At 40.1% G+C, this 21,205-nt stretch overlaps 1 protein-coding gene across 1 annotated transcript in view; it reads left to right on the top strand.

Annotated features, from left to right (window-relative positions):
- Positions 1-21,205, top strand: part of LOC126201928 (odorant receptor Or1-like) — a 140,582-nt gene that overhangs the window by 31,002 nt on the left and 88,375 nt on the right. The window contains exons 3-5 of the mRNA XM_049936826.1: positions 2,788-3,269; positions 10,359-10,458; positions 18,217-18,330. Coding sequence (XP_049792783.1) covers positions 2,788-3,269; positions 10,359-10,458; positions 18,217-18,330 — 696 coding nt within the window. The remainder of the gene's footprint in view (positions 1-2,787; positions 3,270-10,358; positions 10,459-18,216; positions 18,331-21,205) is intronic.

Here is a 21,205-nt window from a genome sequence, read left to right as displayed (position 1 = left end):
TCCGCCTTCCTTGGTGCAAAGCGGTGATGCTGACAGCGGACCTCTTCAGCGGTAACTCACCTTAAGTCTTCTTTATCTACGTGTGCTTCCACGAATCGTGACAGCATTTCGTGAGTCAGATTGACATGTGCTTGATCCATTGGATAGTCGATTGGCTGGAAATTATTCGCATTGGGCTCGCTGAGCAATCCGTGTTATTTTGTCGAGTAAGCGACTTGTCTCTTTCCCGACGAAGCCGTCGCTGAGTCTTAGAGTGGCCTATTTCTCGGTGCATGTGGTTGAGCAGACGCTTCGTTGCGGGATTTCTAACGATATGCCATTTGTAACAAATGCTATTGTCTTCGGTAATTTCGGCATGTAGCGGGGTGGCAGTCGACGTGTATGCAGTTGCTGATGTGCCTCTTCCGGCGGGGAGGACTGCGTCCAAGACGCTGCATGAAAAACGTTACAGTGCTGTATCAACTCCTTCCTCTGATGGCTCAGAAGAAATCGCGAGATCAAAAACTATATTATCAGATAACGGCCCACCGTTTAAATCTAAAATATGGAGGGATTGTATGGCACCACATCATATATTTCATCCTTTGATTTTACCAGTAATCCCACTGCGAGATGCATAGGTGAAGCAGGATACTTATCTAGAAGTTACTATAATAAGAAACACAGACTTCAGGCGAATTCTGTAACAAGTATGAAAGACGACTGAATGAGGTCAAATATGACCGACCGCACATGAAGTTACGAGGGAGTAAATTATATCTTATCTACCAAAGATAGGTAAGAAGCCAGAGTATGAAGTGGAATACTTGAAGAAGGTGTCGATAATTAATATTTCAGGTAGACAAAAGAGACGTGATGAAAATATTAACAGTACTGTAATAAACATGGATGATTTGGTTTTAATTAAATTTAATATAAAATTCAAAGTGACAAATTCAGGAAAAGAAGTTAAACATACTACGATGAATATTTGTGTCGCTGAGGCCAAAAAAGACTGAGATTAAGAAATACAAATGGATTCTGAGACACAAGAGAACACATTATAGAAAAACACTAATGAGGTATAAGAGGTACGAATAGAGAATGGGAAACAAGGAGGCAATAAACCATTTTGGTCGTTCGTGTAGATTAGTGTGGGATTTGCTCATCTAGATATTAATTGTGAACATGAATATACTTGTATTTTGGTCCTGTGCTTTACTTTGAGAACGAGGTATGAATAGGTGGAATGAGTGAAATAGTAAATAAGTATTTTGGGGATTACCCACCATTTATGAAAAGTCAATAACATAAGGTTGAAAAATTTGAAAAAAATTAGTGTACAGAATACACATAATATAATTTCAAAAAATTAAGTAGAAGAAAAAAAAGAAGAAAACTGAGACGTAAATAAAGATGGGAAGAGAAATCACTGTATTTATTACCATAGTATACTGATTCAAATCGCGAAATGTCCCGTTTGGTGACACAGCCCATACTGAGTTATATAAGCCTGCTTGGCAATTGTGTTGATGCTAAAGCGTTTTTATGCTCTGCAGAATCTATTTTGTGAACGTGTTAGTGGTGTAGAGGGCTGTTACTAGAGCAAACTCAGGACTGTGAGAGTCTGATAACGTTTCTAAGGGTCATTTCACTACACACCTTCATAAGCAGTCTTTGGCATAAAATGTAGGATGGCTTGCATAACACAGGTGTAGATTATAACTCATGATTATTATAACAGTGCGCTACAGTTAGCATAAATAATAATTGTAATAATAACAATAATAATAAGCATTAAATAAATTCAATAAAGTGCGCTGCAGGTAGCATAAGTAATAATCGTAATAATAACAATGACAATAAGCATTACATAAATTCAATACTCATGCTGATACTTGAAAAAATTTCATTTCAGCCCTTTGAACGGGGCTGGAATCTTTTCTCTTTACAACCCGATTTCATTACCATATCGTAGAACTAGAGTACCCATCACTTATAAACAAGAAATGAATATTTTTGCGGTAAGTGACGAAATAGAAGAACGTAACTAAAACTTGAAGGAACATCTGAAACGAATGGAGAAACAAGGGTTCCTAAGATGGCCTTGTAAAACAAACCAAAAGGAAAGAGGGACATGGGACGGCCATTTAAAAGAGGAAACTGAGGCCAAAACAATTCAGTAGGCCTAAGCTGTGAAAGGCAGTGGAAGAATAATAATAAGAAGGAGACAAATGCTGCTTTCATTCCTTCAATAAGATTTATACTATAAAAATTGATCTCTCGACACTTTTTGTCATTATTTAAAAAGTATTTCTCTGACATGCCATCATACTACGTTACCACGAATACATTTGAAATTAATGATTTTTCACTTTTAGATAAGCTGATCTGACAAATATGGGGTACAATGAATGTAACTCCATAATAGTTCTTAATTGCGGGGCGGCTTTTATGGACAGTCACTAAATAACCCAATCATGTGCCACGATCCAGTCAAAGCTTCAATCTGACAGTTCCCTTCTGTTTTTTTTAATATATAATAATAGACTGTTGCCCACATCTGTCAAATACTCGGGGTCGAATCAACAAGACGATCATTCCACTGCATAGTGAAAGATGAAGAGAGTGGCTTAAAACTTGACCTGACATTCTGCAGGAGACGAACAAAAGTTATTGTTAGGTCCAGGACAGATTGAACAGTCCAGCACTATATCTGTCAAGTGTTTCTGGCCACCGTTATGTATAGATGTTTCTTGCGCAGAGTCCTCCCAGAAAGTCGATGACGTGTCTTCTTTGTCTGGGCAGATGGTGGCAGTGCCGGCGGTGACTGCCTGGGCCGTCTGTCCGCTGCTGTCCCGCATCGTCACGAAGACCGACCAGGAGCAGGTGGAGGCTCAGTGGCAGCTGCCGGTGCCCGTCTGGCTCCCAGCTGACATCTACGCTTCACCAACATTTGAGTTCTTGTATGTCGTCCAATCTTTCTCTGTTCTGGTTGCAACTGAGTCCTGCCTCAGCATAGACATCTTCTTTGTGCATATGATGCTGATGGTGGCAGCCGAGTTAGAAGTTCTGAACGACAATCTTTCTGCAATGGAACACATTAATTTGCAAATGTTGACAACTGAAGGAGAAGGATTTATTTCTGGATATAAAAGAAAAGACCGACAATTATCATTAATTACCAGTGGCCAGTCTCTTGGTGAACAGACATTGACAGAGAAAGCTGCACATGAGTGGCTTCATCAACAACTGGTCAAGAATGTGCTTCATCATCAGGCAATCCTAAGGTTAGCAGTGCAGATATCATGCGTAACAGAAGCTGCTGAAGTTCTCATAGCCTTTTTCTTTCATTTTTGCTTCTGGTTGCTCATTTTCTTGTGTGTACTAAACCAAAACTAAAAAAAAGATAACCACTTTTTAGTTGCTTTGTGTGAGGGGACTGCCTCTGAGACTAAACACTAGTTTGTATTCTTGTTTACCACATCCATTGCCACAAGGAACATATGGAACTCTAAGCCAATTACAGACATGAAATCAATTATAGAGAACTTACATCACATGATAAACAAAACACAGGAACATTAAGGATGATTTATTTGAGTGTATTTGATGACTCACAACGCTAGTTAATTGTATATAAAATATTATATAGCGCAAAAGAGTTAATGTGAACAAATACAAAAAATAAAACTATTTTATCAAAATTCGCGGAACTTTCCATGAAAAGATTTACTTACCTTACTGATGCTTGAAAATGTGCTTAGAGCTTCAGATGTGGAAACAGGTGTCTTAATTTCTGCAAAATCAATGGTATATTACAAGACTGTAATTTAAATAAGGATTCAGCTCCCAGAAATTACAATGCGTAATGCAAAGCCTGCATTCTCTTTAATTTACACAAGATAATTATCATCCTTTACAGTGTTACCGCCGACAATTTCCTCAAAAAACAAATTCACACATATCATAACTCTTCTTCAGGTGCGACACATTCGCAACTAACTCTCTACTAACTCTAAACAAAGCATGCACTTAAATGGACGTGTAGTACGTACTGCTGCAGTTACATATTTTACATTGATTATTTTCTGTTTTGTACGTGTTTTTTACTTAATTAGAGTTTTAAAAGATATAACCAAATTTGTATTGACACAATGTTTCGCAAAAGGCTTTAAAAGTTAAGAAATTACAATATTTACAAAACATAGGGCTCTCACCATGAGACCCACTTTGTTTAACAAATTTTACATAACGTTTTTTAAAACATCAAGGACTATCTGATGACATACATCAAACCAAGTGTGACTATTTTTTCACAAAGAAATAAAACAAACTACATTTACATACTTAAATGGGAAATCATACTACAAGAAAGCTGGCCAAAATATAAACCTTTGTTCATAAATACAAAAACAAAAATACATTTACATAGTAAAGTGAAAACACATAAGCCCCTCAAAACGTTTTACTGCATTGTAAATCTTTATGTAACAATTTTTACAAAACATCTTTGCAACGTTATGATAGTCGCAGATAAACCGTGTAACTATAATATGTGTTTTGAAGGCCAATTTTACTGGAAATAAGATCACACAGAAAAAAATTACTGCTTATTTATAATGTTAATATTGTACATAATTTTACGGTCCTATTTTTTTTTTTTTGTTGCAAAAACCTTAGTTTACTTGGTTATGTATTGCGTTTCGTTTAGTCGTTTATTACGTGCTTACCTGTGGAAATGAAAAGAAACTTGAACAGTTATCCCAGTGTTCCGGTGAGGCAAGTCGAACACGTGCAATGTTCGTTGCTTTAACAAAATAGTGAGTAAGTTATCCTTGTAGTAGGCCACTGCGCACAAAGACGTCACCGAGACAGTGAAAGGAATCAATTGGGATTAAAACCGGTTTATATATATATATAGTCAAGACTAAAGTTAATAGTTATTTATTTGCTCTAATGATTGAAATAAATCACAATGAGATTAACAGACAGAAAAGTTCTCTGTAGTTCAAATTAAATGAAAAAATGACACTTGAACAGTGGTATGTGCCAAAATCTGTGGAACACTGTACGAGGGTAGCCCGACAACGTCTGCTTATCTGGCAGCTCGCGTAATCAGCGTCAACTTCACAATAAGAATCCACAAATACAACCAACATAAGCAACACAAGTCCAGTGGAAAAGTAAGGAAGTAACGAACTGCACAGAATATGGATCGCGCTACCGCAATTGCGTTAGTTACAATCCCTTATACAGGAACCGTGCTCCGACAAGTCCCAATAGTGGCCACAGCTGACGCCGTATCTATGGGCTAACTTCACGGCCCTCATTTCTCTGCTCTCTAAAAACTTTACACGGGGGGAAACGGGGAGGGTGGGGGGAGCTGCTGCCAATGGATCGGGCGGAAACTGATGCTAAGTTCATGAAAGAGCAGGGAAATAGCGCGGAACTTTGTTTTGGTACAAGTTACATTTTTGAGCACGAAGTTGGCACTCGGCTGGAGCAGTGTCTTCATGATTGGTCAACTTACAATTTTGTCCAAGTCGACGCAATACTATTGGCTGAATCAAATTTTTATAATGAACGCTACAGACTCTGCCTCAATGGCGAGTTGGTGCCGCGGCGTCTGAGCGTTTGAAGTCATGCAGAAAAAAAAGGAAAAGAAAAAGATAAAAGAGTTTCAGCGACTGTCTTTCTGCCGACAAGTGAGGCTATAGAGGTACTTCCGGCACCACGACACCTACTGTGGCTGCCGTCTCAGATATACTGCTCCAGTATACTCACTAGATAGCTGCGAACTAGCCACAGAAAACAGGATAATATTGCCTAGCGATAAGTGATAGTAACGTCACATTGTGACAGTAACATCATAAACTGTTTAACTGACCGCGCTGAGTAGTGATACTTTAATTTTTGTAACTGCGTATTTCATAAGCGTTAGTGTTACCTCATCCTAGTAGGACACAGTAGTTTAGCTAGTTTTACCTATTGCTGTTGCCTCAGTTCTTAAGACTAGCAGACGAAACAGTTATAGCTAGTTTTAACTCTTTAGGTTTTATTAGACTCGCTTTATGGTCAAATATTCATACGGCATGTATATGGCTCAATGTTGGATGTACAATGTAGTCACTAACTACCATCTCATCTGTCCCTGTAAAGTGCATGAATGCTTAGAGGGAAGGGCTACTTGTTACTGGGAGCTGCAGTGTTGTGTGGATGAAGGAAATACAATTCTGATGTTTAAAATGTTACACAATGATATCGGCAGGCAACGAATGTCAAATTGGCACGAATATTCAAATTGTTAGCAGTTCAGTGCAAGTGTCCAAAATAAGCAGGAGTAGTGTCATTTATATTCTGCATATAAGTAGGAAAGGTTACGCAGACCTCTCATCATTCAGAACTCACATTTGAATGTTTTTGTTTTTGAGAACCTTATGTCAGGCCTCCTGTACGAAGGAGAAACGTCCACCAGTGTATGTCGGAAGTCGAACAGCAGCACCGTGTCCTATCGAGATTGAGTGTTGACACCTGTCTCTGAGATCTTCAACGAGATAACGCTCGTGCTGTCCTCGATAAAGAAAGTTTTCACTGTTGCCTTGGCCAGCACATTCTCCACTTTTATCACCTTATAATGAATCATGGATTGTAAATGAAGTAGCATGAAATGAGAAACCCGTGTCCGTCATTCGACTCGATGACAATCGGGGTTAGTGCAGTTACTGCCAATAAATACATCGTTTATTGTTCTTTGTACAAAAAATCTCTGTTAACAATTTAGAAGACAAGTAGCAGAATAATTGATGTCCAAGACGAATTTGGAAAATGGAAGGAGATCACATGAAGTAAGTTTACACACAAGATACAGTCCTAGGGACATGACAGAAGCTGAGAAGAGTAAGACGAACAATTTCTCTCTGTGTAACTCACACTCTGTGCACTGCATATTACGTAGAACTTTAATCGTGTATTCTTCCTACCATATATTCGCACTATTTGCTATCCTCCCCAATGTTACAGTTTTAATCCCAAGCTGTGAACTTGACGTCCCTTAGAGTGCTTGTGATGCTGATAACATGCAACATACACGCTTGTGGGACAGTTATGAGAGAAAGAAAGGCTATACCTCAATTGGCAGAGAATGACTAACTAACAACAGCTGATTTTGAGCACAGGATTTGTAATATGGGCGTAACCGTGTTTCTAGACGAAGACAAGAGAATAGTTTGTGTCTTACAACAATGGGAATAAAATGACTACTGGTACCAGAAGTAAAAAATACAAAAGTAAATACTCCACGTCCCTCCATAATTACACATTACAAAAAGAAATCGAAGTAGTTGAGTATGGGTGTAAACTAAAGTCATTGCTCAAAGCTGATTGTAAGTGGTGGCACAGATATTGATATTGCATTTAACAATAAATACATCGTTTATTGTTCTTTGTACAAAAAATCTCTGTTAACAATTTAGAAGACAAGTAGCAGAATAATTGATGTCCAAGACGAATTTGGAAAATGGAAGGAGATCACATGAAGTAAGTTTACACACAAGATACAGTCCTAGGGACATGACAGAAGCTGAGAAGAGTAAGACGAACAATTTCTCTCTGCCTGAGAATGTTGCGGTACATTTACGTAAGTCATAAAACAGTTTATTAGCGACAACATACTCCGCAATATTTACCAGCAATATAGCTACCTATTTTAATTGCAGGCACATGTTCGGCTAAATTGCCGGCTACTGTTTCCCGCCAATGTCTGCAGCAATACATTTCTGCATCGGTAACATTCACAGGAGCCACACTAGGACCGCGACCTAACAAAAGCGAGAGCGGCTCTCCTGCATTTTCGTTCCACAACCGAAAAAGTTAGCAAGAAAAGTAGAAATCGGACTTTGTGGATCCTTTTTTTTAAGTGAGCGAACTCCTTACAAAACTTTAAGTCGTAAACTGTTGCTGAATTCATACCTTTTACAAAATGCTAAAACACTTTCTGAATATATCCTTTAAAAGGAATTCGTCCGGGAGTTGTTAAGACCAGCACCAAGGTGAAAGACTCTAGTCTCGTTAATTTGCGATCACCCTTTAGTTTACGGATACCGGTGAATCATACAGCTGTTCGACATACCTATTAAAATTACAAATTTCATCGATATACCTTTTGGTACCAGACGTCTCATTAAAGGAATTCATTAGACTGATATGAAATAACAATCAAATCTTTATGTTCATACTTCCTTGTGATTCACCAGTAACGGTTCACCAGTAAAGTGAAATAACTATGAATTTCATCAATGAAATACATCTACGGCAAGAGTTATGGGATGCGAAATGTAATGGGTGCAAAGACGCCAACGAAAAGGTGTTGGAATGTTGTAAGACTGTTCTTTTTCAGGTTGCAGTCTCTGTATATATTACGTACTTTCTGTGTAGGGGAAGAACCTCGATAACATGTGGACGGTCTCCCCTTACGATTTCCTTATTTATAAAGCCCTGAAACAGATATTCGTGGCCCTCGATTTGCTTCGGATGAAGAGGTGCACGCTCCCACGGTGGTACAGTTGTATTATCAGTTACGGCTATTACTTTTAAAATACTTGTTTTCCATCTGTGTCGTTTTCATTTGAATTGCCCTTATACAATGTCCATTCAGTCAGATTCTGGAAGGTACCGATAGCGATGTGGAGCCATGCCGACCCCGGTGCTGTGACTAGCTGCGCTAGGTTTCTCGGTTGAGGTTCCATGGTGCGAACAGCCCAATCGAGGTGGTCCCACCGATTCTCGATTGGAGTTAAACCGAGGACTCTGGTGAGCACGGGAGTATGGTAAACGCGTCCTGGCACTCTTAGTTCCACGTACCTGTACTGTGAGCCGTATGACACGTTGCATTCTCCTACTGGTGGATGCCACCTTGTCGAGGTAAAACGAATTGCATCTTGCTGTGGACATTGTTCCCAAGGATAGATACATACTTCCGTTGATCAATTGTGCCTTCCAGAATGACATGATAACCCAGCGAATGTCCTCTGGCCTGGACCCTTCCGACAGTTGGTGCAGGCTGCTGTACTCCATACAAGCAACGGCCATGTGTCCGATGGATCGTAAAACATGATTAATCTGAAAAGAACGACTCCGCCACTCAGTGGACGGCCAATTGCGATACTGACGTACAAATTCCAGCCTTCGTCGCCTATGAACAACTTTCAACATGAGTGCATGAGCCAGGCGCCTATTGCGGACGCTCACACGCAGCAACATTCGCTGAACGGTAGTTGAGGGGACACCGTTGGTAGTCTCTTGGTTCACTTGGCCAGCCAGTTACTCAACAGTTGCACGTTTGTTCTCCCGTATACATCTCTGCAGCCGTCTTTCACTCGCGTCATCTACGCCCACAGTTGCTTCGGCGCCAGTTTTGGATAGCACCATTTTGTCATGCACGGTATACTTTAACCACGGCGGCACGCGAACAGCTTACAGAGTTACCCGTTTCGAAAATGCTTCCATCCCTGACCGGAAAGTCAATGATCATGCCCTTTTGGACGTCAGATAAATCGCTCCGTTTCAGCATTATGACAACGTCATCCCTGTTTCCTGTGTCCCCCCCCCCCCCCTCCACCGCTTTATCTGTTCTATATATTAGTGTTGCCATCTGCCGCCTGCAACTGTTATTACATGTTGAAGTCGAACATAGGCAATGGTTACATTAATGTAAGGGTTACATATTGATGAAAGGAGAAAAGCAAATTCACCAAAGTGAATATTATGAAGGAATGCGCCTATGCAGAAAGATACTACAAAAAGTAATATAAAATTGAAGGTAAAGCTGCAAAAGGAGAAGTTGATAGTCCTGAGAAGTAATGAAAACTGTGAAATATTTCCGTGTTACAATGGCAGCAGTTGGAATGAAATTCACATAAATTCAAAACAATACGATTTCTAAATTGGAACGATGAACACTGGAAAATTTGACTGTTTAGCAGAAGTGCTCAAAATTATACTGCATCATCAAAAGTTCTTAATGACTTCCCCTTCTTATTTAAAAATGCCGACCGCTGTGGCCGAGCGGTTCTAGGCGCTTCAGTCTGGAACCGTGCGACCAATACGGTCGCAGGTTCGAATCCTGCCTCGGGCATGGATGTGTGTGACGTCCTTAGGTTAGTTAGGTTTAAGTAGTTCTAGGTTCTAGGGGACTGATGACCTCAGATGTTAAGTCCCATAGTGCTCAGAGCCATTTGAACCATTTTAAAATTTTTTTGCTAATGACTTTATATGCTAAGAGCATAACATGAAAGAAAGTGGCATGTAATGCCTAGTAGAACAGAGCGACTTTAATTTAAGAAAGTCTTGTTTCTAACCTGTTGCTCGTGTTGTTATAGATCTGTCTCCCTGTTGCAGTCAGCAATGAATGTGTCTATATTCAGTCTCTTATTCGTCAACATGGCAAACCTATGTTCAAGCTTGTTTGTCGCCAGCATAGTAAGTAGATTCTTTTGTACTTTAGTCATAAAAATTAAAAGTGATGTATTTTTGAGCGTATTGTTATACTAGCTTTTAAAATACTGTGCAAAGTGGTTGAAAGATTGGAGTCGAATTCAGGAGGAGTGGGCAACAAGTTCTGTCCACTGCCCTCCTGATATGTGTATAACTTACAGTCATACATTACACAAAATATCTTCGAAATCGTAAATCATTTAGTAGCTCCAAACACAAATTCTAGGTAGGAAATTGAAACAAGGGGTTGTTGCGGTGCGGATGGAATACCGCGACTCAAAGGAATTTTGGGACTCAGTGACTAACTTATCGTCCCAAAGGCATGTTGCAAAACACCCCACACCTTAAGACACGTTAGGCAAGACTCCGGTAACGCAAGATCGCGTCACTCAGCTGTGCGTGCCACCCCCGCAGCAAAAGAGCAGGAAATCATCAGTGTGCGAGGGTGCTGCTAACAGCGAACGGTTCAGTGAAGAGTTCGGCGACAGAGTGCTGCACACCTATGTGTCGTACCAGTCTCCTTCAGCTAGCCGCCGGCCACACCCCTTGGGGTCCGAGGTTCGACGCCACCGGGGTGTCCTTGGAATCCAGTGAAGCCTTCGCCTTGCCACCGATGGTTCTAGTCTTGTGACATGGCAAATTATCCTACTAAAAGATACCATCGCCGTCGACGAAGACATCAATCATGAAGTGATGAAGGTGATCCACAATAACATTAATGTAGTTCACTACCGTTACGGTGCTTTTGATTTCTACCAACTATCCCACGAAGGCCCGGGGAAATGTCCAATGTAGCATATAGACCAGCAGCGCTCTACGTACGTGGCACGGTGACTGTTTGGAAAGCCATTCGCATGGATGACGGCGCATCGAGACGCGACGATGGACCTGATATAACATGAAATGTGATTCATCGGACCAAGCGACAAGTTCCCAGTTATCCACTGGCCAGACTCATTATAAATAATCCGTTAGAGTTCAGAAGAAGTAATGTAATCCGAGATTACGATATTAGAGAAAAAACTGACTTTCTTCACTATTCATTTAACTCAGAAAGCCGTGAATAATGTTGCTACTAAAAACTTTGATTATTTACCAAAAGATGTTGAATATATCGCAGATAGTAAAGCTAAATTTGACATAAGCTGCAAAATTTCCTTCTCAGTAAATCCTTTTTTTGGGTATTCTGCTCGTCTTTTTATTATACACTTGTAGCTTATTTTATACGAAAAGGTTACATACTTACTTGTGTTTTTAAACTAGATACTGTATTTTATTACATGAACTGATATGTAAACGGCCAGCACGTGATAATATTTAAATACCAAGTAAATTAACATTCTGTAAACTAACTCGTTGCACCTTATTACGGTATCGTGCAAAGTGACTCATGAAACTAACTAATTAACTAATGGATGAAGTCGGAAGAAGGGTACTATAGAGACAGCGACGTTGCGCAAAGCAAGAAGAATGGTGATCGAAACGTGACTACGCTACCAGAAAACGATCCAGACGTATCTGAACTTTAGGTGAAAACTGAAAATGATTGGCTAATAACTATTTTGTGTGATACAGACACCTTCGTATAACACTACTTCCGTGTACTTCCTGGTTTCCTATTTCTTTACTGTGACAGAATGAGAGTACAATGTTCGTCCTTGGTACACTGGTGTAGAAGGTGTGCAGAAATCATCTAAGTGCAAAATCGGTGCATTTTACACGCAAAAACAACAGTTTTCTTTCCAAAGCTGATTAAATAATTAATGATTTCCCCTGTCATTATCATCATTCGTCGGATGCGTAGACTTTGGGCGACACGTAACGTTACCAAGTGTCACCATCTTTTGGTGAGCGTTTAATACCTGTAAATTGTTTGATACTCTCAAGTTTTATAGCAAGGTGAGTACTTTTTTTGGGGGCACCAGAGGATCCAATAAGACGTTTTTCCATCCAACTTAAGGGCAGAATTATTGGGTCTTGTGCTCGTTTTGTAGTAGTTCTATTACAGCCTATGAAATAAAACAACTTTTTGTAGCAGGTAACACTGCAAAATATGACAAAACAGTGTCGGCGTTATTGTGGTTATTACATTGATACATTTTCTTTACCTCACAGATATTCTCGACTTGTATCAAATCTTAACGTGATTGAATATTTTATGTGCTTCACATGAAATCAGCACCCAAAAATACGCAAAAAATGTTTTACCTTTAAGAAAAAAAAAATTCGTCGTTATCCAGTGGACTTAAATAATATAGCAGCGACAGAAAGCGAAGTTCAGAGGACAGTGACTACTAAATGTTTTGCTCAAAAAGTCGTGCAAGCTATCTTTATTGGAGTAGAGAATCAAAACTTAAGTAGTTTACTTTCTGAGTCATCAGTCTTCTCAGAAATTTCTCTCCTGTGCCAATTTTTTCATCTCAGAGTAGTAACCTACGTCCTCAATTATTTGCTGGACGTATTCCAATCTCTGTCTTCCTCTACAATTTTTGCCCTGTACACCTCCGCTCTAGTATCGTTGAAGTTATTCCGTGATCTCTTAACAGATGTCCTACCATCCTGTCACTACTTCTTGTCGGTATTTTCCATACATTCCTTTCCTCGCCGATACTCCCGAGAACCTCCTCATTCCTTACCTTATCAGTCCATCTAACTTTACAATCTTCCGTAACACAACATCTCTTACGCTTCCATTCTCTTCTTTTCCAGTTTTTCCACAGTCCATGTTTCAGTAACATACCATGCTGTGCTCCAAAGGTACATTCTCAGAAATTTCTTCCTCAAATTAAGGCCTATGTTTGATAGTAGTAGACTTCTCTTGGTTAGAAATGCCCTTTTAGCCAGTGCTACTCTGGCTTTTATGTCCTCCTTGGTCCGTCCGTCATGGATTATTTTGGAGCCCAGGTAGCAGAATTCCTTAACTTCGTCTATTTCTTGATAACCAGTTAGATTTCTCGCTGTTCTTATTTCTGCTACTTGTCAAAACTTTCGTCTGTCTTCGATTTACCCTCATTCCACATTCTGTACTCACTGCACCGTTTACTCCATTCAATAGACCCTGTAATTCTTCTTCACTTTCATTGAGGATAGCAAATTCATTAGCAAATCTTCTCATTGATATGCTTTCACCTTGAATTTTAATATCTCTCTTGGCCCTTTCTTTTATTTCCGTCATTGCTGCTTCGATGAATAGATTGAACAGTAGGGCGAATGACTAATATGTTTTTTACACAGTTATCTACTGTAGCAAAATTGAGGAATTAGTTATGATCCCAGTTGGGAGTGTTGTTAGAAATTTAATGCGACAAGAGGGTTGTTCTCCAAATACAGGCTTGGGGGCGCTGGCGATCGAAAAGCGGGTGTTCCATTGCTGCCCGCACCGGGAGTAGACAGGCAGTCGCAGCAGAGCACTGAGCGGCAGTCTGTAGCAGTAGGCCGGCGAGTGAGTGTCGGTCTGTTACGAGCCTCGTAATGTGCGGAGAAATTTTTAAGTCATCTTGAGAGAGATTGTCCGCTGCTCGTGGTGTCGCGTTAGCGCTCTCACTTCCCGAGCAGGGGATCCGGGCTTCGATTCCCGGCGGAGTCAGGGATTTTCACCTGCCCCGAGATGACTGGATGTTGTTGTGTCGTCTTCATCATCATCATTCATCCCCATTACCGTCGGAGGAAGGCAATGGCAAACCACCTCCATTAGGACCTTGCGTAGCACGGCGGTGCGGGTCACCCGCATCGTTTCCCTACGCTCTGTCAAGAAGCATGGGACTTCATTTTTTGAGAGAGATCGTCACCTTACTTGATTCGCACTGCATAAAACTGAACTGTCTCATTAACATTAGAGTCTGTTCTGGTTTAACGAGCTATTTTGTGGTACTGGTAGTAAAAAACCGCGTGGAGAGCGAAGCATCAAACTTTACGCTTTCACATCTTTGATAGGCCTGACTGTTATTTCATAGATATACAATTTATAGAACGGTGAACAGGATTTGGATTCTGAGCTGGGGAAAGAAAACAGTTTAGCTGAAATGCTAACATTTTGTGCTTGTGATACAAAGGAGTTCTGAATATAAGAGTTCTTTCTTGAAACCTTGCTTAAATGAATTCAGGAGCTACTTACTCGGGACCCACAGAATCAAATACGGTCTTTCTTAGCTATGAAGGGCTGGAAATGTAGTCAAGCGCGATGCAGACTGTTTTCACAGGAATTTACAAGCGCTTGTTGCGTGCTGGATAAAATATTAGTATAAAACTGAATAGACTGAAACGAATTTCTAGCCAACCGCCCCACTGCTGTTGTAGTGTAAAAGATCCAAAAATTAAAGGAGAATCTGTAGGCGTAGTTTAAAATTACTTATTCGCTATTGAGAAAAGTGTAGCACCAGAGGTAATGTAGTCCCTCTGTGAATGGTCTTCTCGGGCATGGGAAGAGGAAGAGTTAAATGGTGATCTAAAGCAAGTATAAATAGTGCTGAATGCTGTCAAGAGACTGGAAAGTACTGCGAATGGGTGTGCCTGGAGGGCTGCAATTGACACCATAGGTAGATCAAGTGCTATCCTTCACCCAGACACCGACTCATCGCCGGGAAGTGTTAGATCACCTTGTACACTCCACGTGTTTGTCTGAGGGACTCATCCAACATACTGAAGAGGCTGTTTTGGGAGTAATTAAGGGAATGCATCTAGCTAAAGTTTTTTGATGGACGCTGGTGCATGTTGTCTGGACTCAAAGTTCATATTTGGATCATTCATAGAAAGCAGTTGTGTGCCGACTGAACCCGAGAATTCGAAGGCTCTGTGACAAACTAGGCTGTTATGACTTAAGCTTACGAGAATGTGTAGAGGATTGCAGTGCGCGAAATGACTCAGCAGTACACTGCACATCAGAGGCTGTGACTATGTCTGGGTTGCACACAAGAGATCATTAGATTATGTTCTCTCCGTCCAGATATGATAGCTTTAGAAGATATCGGAGTGTTGGTATAAGATTAAAAGAAGTGTCACCTGTTCATGATATTATTAGGCTGGTTTTTGTGTCCGGTTGCTGTGAGTTTATTTATCTACTTCTACATCTATACAGATGCTCTGGCAGAGGGTCCATCGAACCATCTTCACAATAATTCTCTATTATTCAGTCTCGAACAACCCCCAGAAAGGCGAACAGCTCTATCTCTCCGTGCGATCTCTAGTTTCCCTTATTTTATTCAGATGATCGTCTCTCCCTATGTAGGTCGGCGTCAACAAATATTTTCACATACGGAGGAGAAAGTTGGTGACTGAAATTTCGTGAGAAGATTCAACTGCAACGTGAAACGCTTTTGTTTTGATGACGTCCACCCCAAATCCTGTATAATGTCAGTGACAGTCTCATCTCTGTTTCGCTATAATACAAAACGTGCTGCTCTTCTTTGAATTTTCTCCATGTTCTCCGTTAATCGTATCTATTAAGGATCCCAGATCACGCAGCAGTACTCCAAAAAAGGGACGGACAAGTGTTGTACAGACAATCTCTTAGTAGATCTGTTACATTTTCGAACAGTTCTGCCACTAAAACGCAGACTTTGGTTTACATTCCCCACAATATTTTCTATGCGTTATTGCCATTTTTAGTTGTTCAAAATTGTAATTTCTAGGCATTTATTTGAATTTACGGCCTGTATATTTGACTGATTCATTGTGTAACCGAAGTTTAACGGATCCCTTTTGGCACTCGTGTGGATGAGCTCACACTTTTCGTTACTAAGAGTCAATTTCCTATTTTCGCACCATACAGGTATCTTTTATAAATCGTTTTGAAATTTGTTTAGATTTTCTGATGACTTTACTAGACGATAAACGACAGCATCATCTGCAAACAATAAAAGACGGCTGCTCAGATTGTCACCTAAAGCGTTTATATAGATAAGGAACAGCACAGGGCCTATAACACTACCTTCGGGAACGCCAGAAGTCACTTCTGTTTTAGTCGATAACTTTCCATCTGTTACTATGAAATGTGATCTCTCTGACAGGAAATCACGAATATAGTCACATAATTGAGACGATATTCCATATGCACACAATTTCACCACAAGCAGCTTGTGTGGTCTAGTGTCTAAAGCCTTCTGGAAAGCTAGAAATACGGAACCAATATGAAATCCGTTGTCAATAGCACTCAACACTTGGTGTATGTAAAGAACTAGTTGTATTTCACAAGAATGATATTTTCTAAATCTGTGTTGACTGTGTGTCAATAGACCGTCCTGTTGGAAGTAATTCATAATGTTCGAACACAATATATGTTCTAAAATCCTGCTGCATATCGATGTTAATGATATGGACCTGTAATTTAGTAGATGACTCTATTGCCTTTCTTGAATATTGGTGTGACCTGTGAAAATTTCCAGTCTACGGTACGGATCTTTCGTCGTGCGAGCGCTTGTATATGATTGTTAAATATGGAGCTATTTCATTAACATACTCTGAAAAGAACCTAATTGGTATACAGTCTGGACCGGAAGACTAGCTTTTATTAAATGATTTAAGTTGCTTCACTACTCTGAGGATATCTGCTTATAAGTTACTTTTGTTGGCAGCGGTTCTTGATTCGAATTCTGGAGTATTTACTTCGTCTTCTTTGGTGAAGGAATTTCGGAAGGCTGTGTTTAGCAACTCTGCTTTGGCAGCACTGTCGTCGATAGTACTTCCATTGCTATCACGTAGAGAAGGCATTTTGTGTCTTGCCGCTACCATACTTTACATACGACCAGTATGTCTTTGGATTTTCTGCCAGGTTTCGCGAAAAAGTTCCGTAGTGGAAACTATATAAGCATCTCACATTGAGTCCGAGCTTTATTTAGAGCTTCTGTAAAAGATCGCCAATGTTTGAGATGTTGCCTTCGTTTAAATGTGATATGCCCTTTTAGTTTTTCTGCAACAGTGTACTGTCCCGTTTTGTGTACCTAGGGGGATCAGCTCCGTCGTTTGTTAATTTATTTGATATAAATCTCTCAATTGCTGTTGATACTGTTTCTTTGAATTGAAGCCAAATCTGGTCTACGCGTACTATTTTGGTATGGAAGATGCGGAGACGTCTCTCAGGAAGGCGTCAAGTGAATTTATATCTGATTTTTTTGAATAGGTATATCTTTCGTTTATTTTTGGAGGGTTTGGGGGCTACAGTATTCAGTCTCGCTACGACAACCCTGTGTTCACTAATTCCTGTATCCGTTTTGATGCTTCTTATTATCTCAGGATTATTTGTTTCGAACACCAAAGTTAAATGAGCAAGCTAGGAATGTACTACAGTCTCCTACGCTTCGCTGTCATAAGTACCGCGAAGACAATTGAGACATAGCCCACGTACAGCGTTCAGTTCTCATTCTGCATCAGCTACAAACTCGACTCGAACATGAAGAAACCTTAAGGGGTGTGGTACAAAATCCCCCCCTCTGCCACGCACTTCACTATAGTTTCTAGAGTATCGACGTAGTTATAGAAATGATAGTAGAAAGCGCGCACGTATCTCAACGTATGGAGTTTTTACTTTAAAGTATATGTTACGGTAGCTACTATCTATATTAGAAAGTTGCCAAGCATGGATGTCTACTCCTGCCATGTTGTTTGTACGCTCATTAAATAACTGCTGTCATTGGTTCACCTACAAAGCAGAAGCTACTCTAATTGTCTATTTTCTAAGGTAACTAAAGATTACCCTTGGAATTTATTGGGATGTACTTAGTGATACTTTTAATATTTTTGTTTATATAGCTGTTGCAGAAAGAAGGAAATGTAGGGAAAGCGCTGAATGCACTTTTCACAATACCCGCTCAGATGTACGAAACTACCATTTACTGCATTTACGGACACATCATGACCGACCAGGTAAGTGTCGAAGTACATTTAGTATTGTGTGTTTTCGTTTTATTTTTGACATGTGGACAAGTCTTAAATAATGTTTCCTCTGCGATGAACACAGAGCTCAAAGGGAGGGGGGAGTACGGGCGAGGAGGGGGAGGCAGGGTGCGTTGGGAAGGGAGAGGGGGTTGTGGAAGGAGATAGTGGAGGAGGAGAAGGAGGAGAGAGTCTGCAACTGTTATTTTTAGTATTATTCATTCTGTTATCTGTTGAAGTAGTTTAGCAGTAATGCAATTGTCTTTGCTGTTCTTGCTCGACGGATGGAATAATAGTCTTTATCGACTTAACATCTTCCATACAACAAGGGTCACTTAGGATAAGTTTGTCATAAGTTTAAAATGATTGACAAGAGCAACTATCTGCTTTTATCTACATTAAACGTATAACCTTATGTCAGTTGGAATTTTTTTAGTTGTAATTTTCCGCCTACACTTCCTGTCGAAAGTCGTTGAATGTTTTGTTGAAGACTATCTAAATGAAATGTGAATAATTACTTCAGACTTACGTATGTGCATCATACCCAGATATTAAATACACACATGGAGATCAAGCCCTCAACACATCAGTTAACGACAACTTCCCTTAATATTTAAAACAATATATTTTCTCAGAGCTATCCCGTCTTTAAGGTAGTAGGAATCTGCATGAAAACTGTAAAACTTTTTTGTGAAAAACCACACTGCTTCATTAAGCCCCAAGTAAATAAAGAAAATTCTTCGGTAACATTGAATAAATTAGACTTAATAACTCCACTTGCTTTGTGGATATCACACAGGCGGAACACAGTAACAACAAAAATGTCTCGAAAAGCGACCTATTAAAGAAAAATAAAGTCAAAGTCTAAAATCAGCAGCCCCTGTAAAAATTACAAGTGCAGTTAAGTCTCAATCACGAAAAATAATTTAAGTTCAACATGTCGATCCATCTGACAAGATCATAGTTGACGACGTGCATATGTCTGAAAATATTGTGCGCTATCAAAAACTTCCGTGTATTACATGCATTAAAGTGCATCCGAGGCAAAATGAAGAGCGACATAAAGTCCGTTCCCAGACATTTCGAGATCGACCGGTATTTTTTTTTTCACTATGGCTCTTTGAAATTTGGCCCATATTAGGGCTCGCAAATAGTATATTTCCCAGGTGGAAATATTTGGGAGGTAACTACTTTTTATCTCGTGATCGGAATCCATCCCACACCATGGAAAGAAGCATAATCCGATCTGTCACTAAGAATGAGAAACATTGAATCATCTTGTGGTTAACAACCAATCAATATCTTACTCGCTGTATCCAAAGATCTGAAATATATTGATTGTATATATATCACTGAATACTGTACTTATGCAGATTCAACGTATATACAAATATTATTCCAGCTTATATATACAACATTGCACAAACATCGTATTAATTGAACTAACTACTTATGTGGAACATTCCAATGGACAACCGCGAGGCCATAATATTGACATTACTAGACTTCAACAAAGTATTTGAGGCCATCAACTTAGATTATTTTTCATAAAAAAGCGACTGCTAAAATTTTCAGATGGTGCGCTGAAGCGATGCCAAAGCTTCTTAAAAAGCAGGCACCAATGTGTTGTCCCTGGGAATGAAAAATTCATTCTGGAAGCATGTTCTCTCAGGAGTTCCAGAAGGATCAGTCCTGGGCTCACTGTTGTTTACCTTGTCAATGACTTCTCATCGTTTTTGTCCTCCTGTAAATACATTTTCCATGCCGACCGTCTCCAGCATTACACAAGTTCCAGAGCTGGAGAGATCAATATTACGATCGTCCATATAAATGGTGATCTGTCTTCAGCGGTAAGATGGTCGCAAAACCTGCGACTTAAAGTAACTGCGAAAGAGCCCGAAGTAATCTTAGTGTCCCATCAAAAATTAACAATTTCTGAATTGCGCGAACAACTGCCTGCTACAAGTATTCTTCTCGACGGCATTCCAATACCTTATCAAGAAACAGTGACTAGTCCGGGTGTACCTTTCGATGAGCATCTCATCTGATCAGAAGATACGTTTACTACATGCAGGAAGATTTCTGATAGCCTGTCGACCTTGAAAAGTTTCGGGACATATTTCCACAGAGTGTGAAGCGTAAACTTGTGCGATCACTAACTCTAGCAACTTCCACCTTGCCATTTAATTCAAAATGGCAGGAGTAGTGAAAATACTACACGGTTAGACCTAACCACAAATGCTTATCGGTGTTACATCTATAACATCCGTCTATTTGACCGCAGACCATGCTTCATACGCCCAGTTAGATTGGTTGCGGCCAGCAAAGTTACTTAGATTGGTTGCGGCCAGCAAAGTTACGTGACTGCTACATAGTATATTTACTTTACCGTATTCTCGTTGTAAGTGCTTATCAGTACCTTGCATCAGAGGTTAATTACCTGTCATCTCATCATAATCGAAACACAGGTCCTCACTTATGCAGCAACGTAATTGTGGCCACCCATTAAACAAAAATATTTGCAATACTCCTTCTCCGTTGCTGCTGTGCGCCTTTGGAATAAGCCACCCAGTACTCTGTGCACAGTCATATTTCCTGTTGCTTTTAAGAAGGAGCTGTAGCACTTTCTTCTATCATCCTCATAACGTTTCCCCAAGAATTAACGCATATATCGTGTTTTTCCTATATCAAGCAGTAACGCCAATGAGCCGGCCGCGGTGGTCTCGCGGTTCTAGGCGCGCAGTCCGGAACCGTGCGACTGCTACGGTCGCAGGTTCGAATCCTGCCTCGAGCATGGATGTGTGTGATGTCCTTAGGTTAGTTAGGTTTAAGTAGTTCTAAGTTCTAGGGGACTGATGACCACAGC

This window comes from Schistocerca nitens, chromosome 1 (genome assembly GCF_023898315.1).
Source record: "Schistocerca nitens isolate TAMUIC-IGC-003100 chromosome 1, iqSchNite1.1, whole genome shotgun sequence".
Classification (NCBI taxonomy): Eukaryota; Metazoa; Arthropoda; class Insecta; order Orthoptera; family Acrididae; genus Schistocerca; species Schistocerca nitens.
This window is presented reverse-complemented; position numbering and strand designations above follow the sequence as displayed.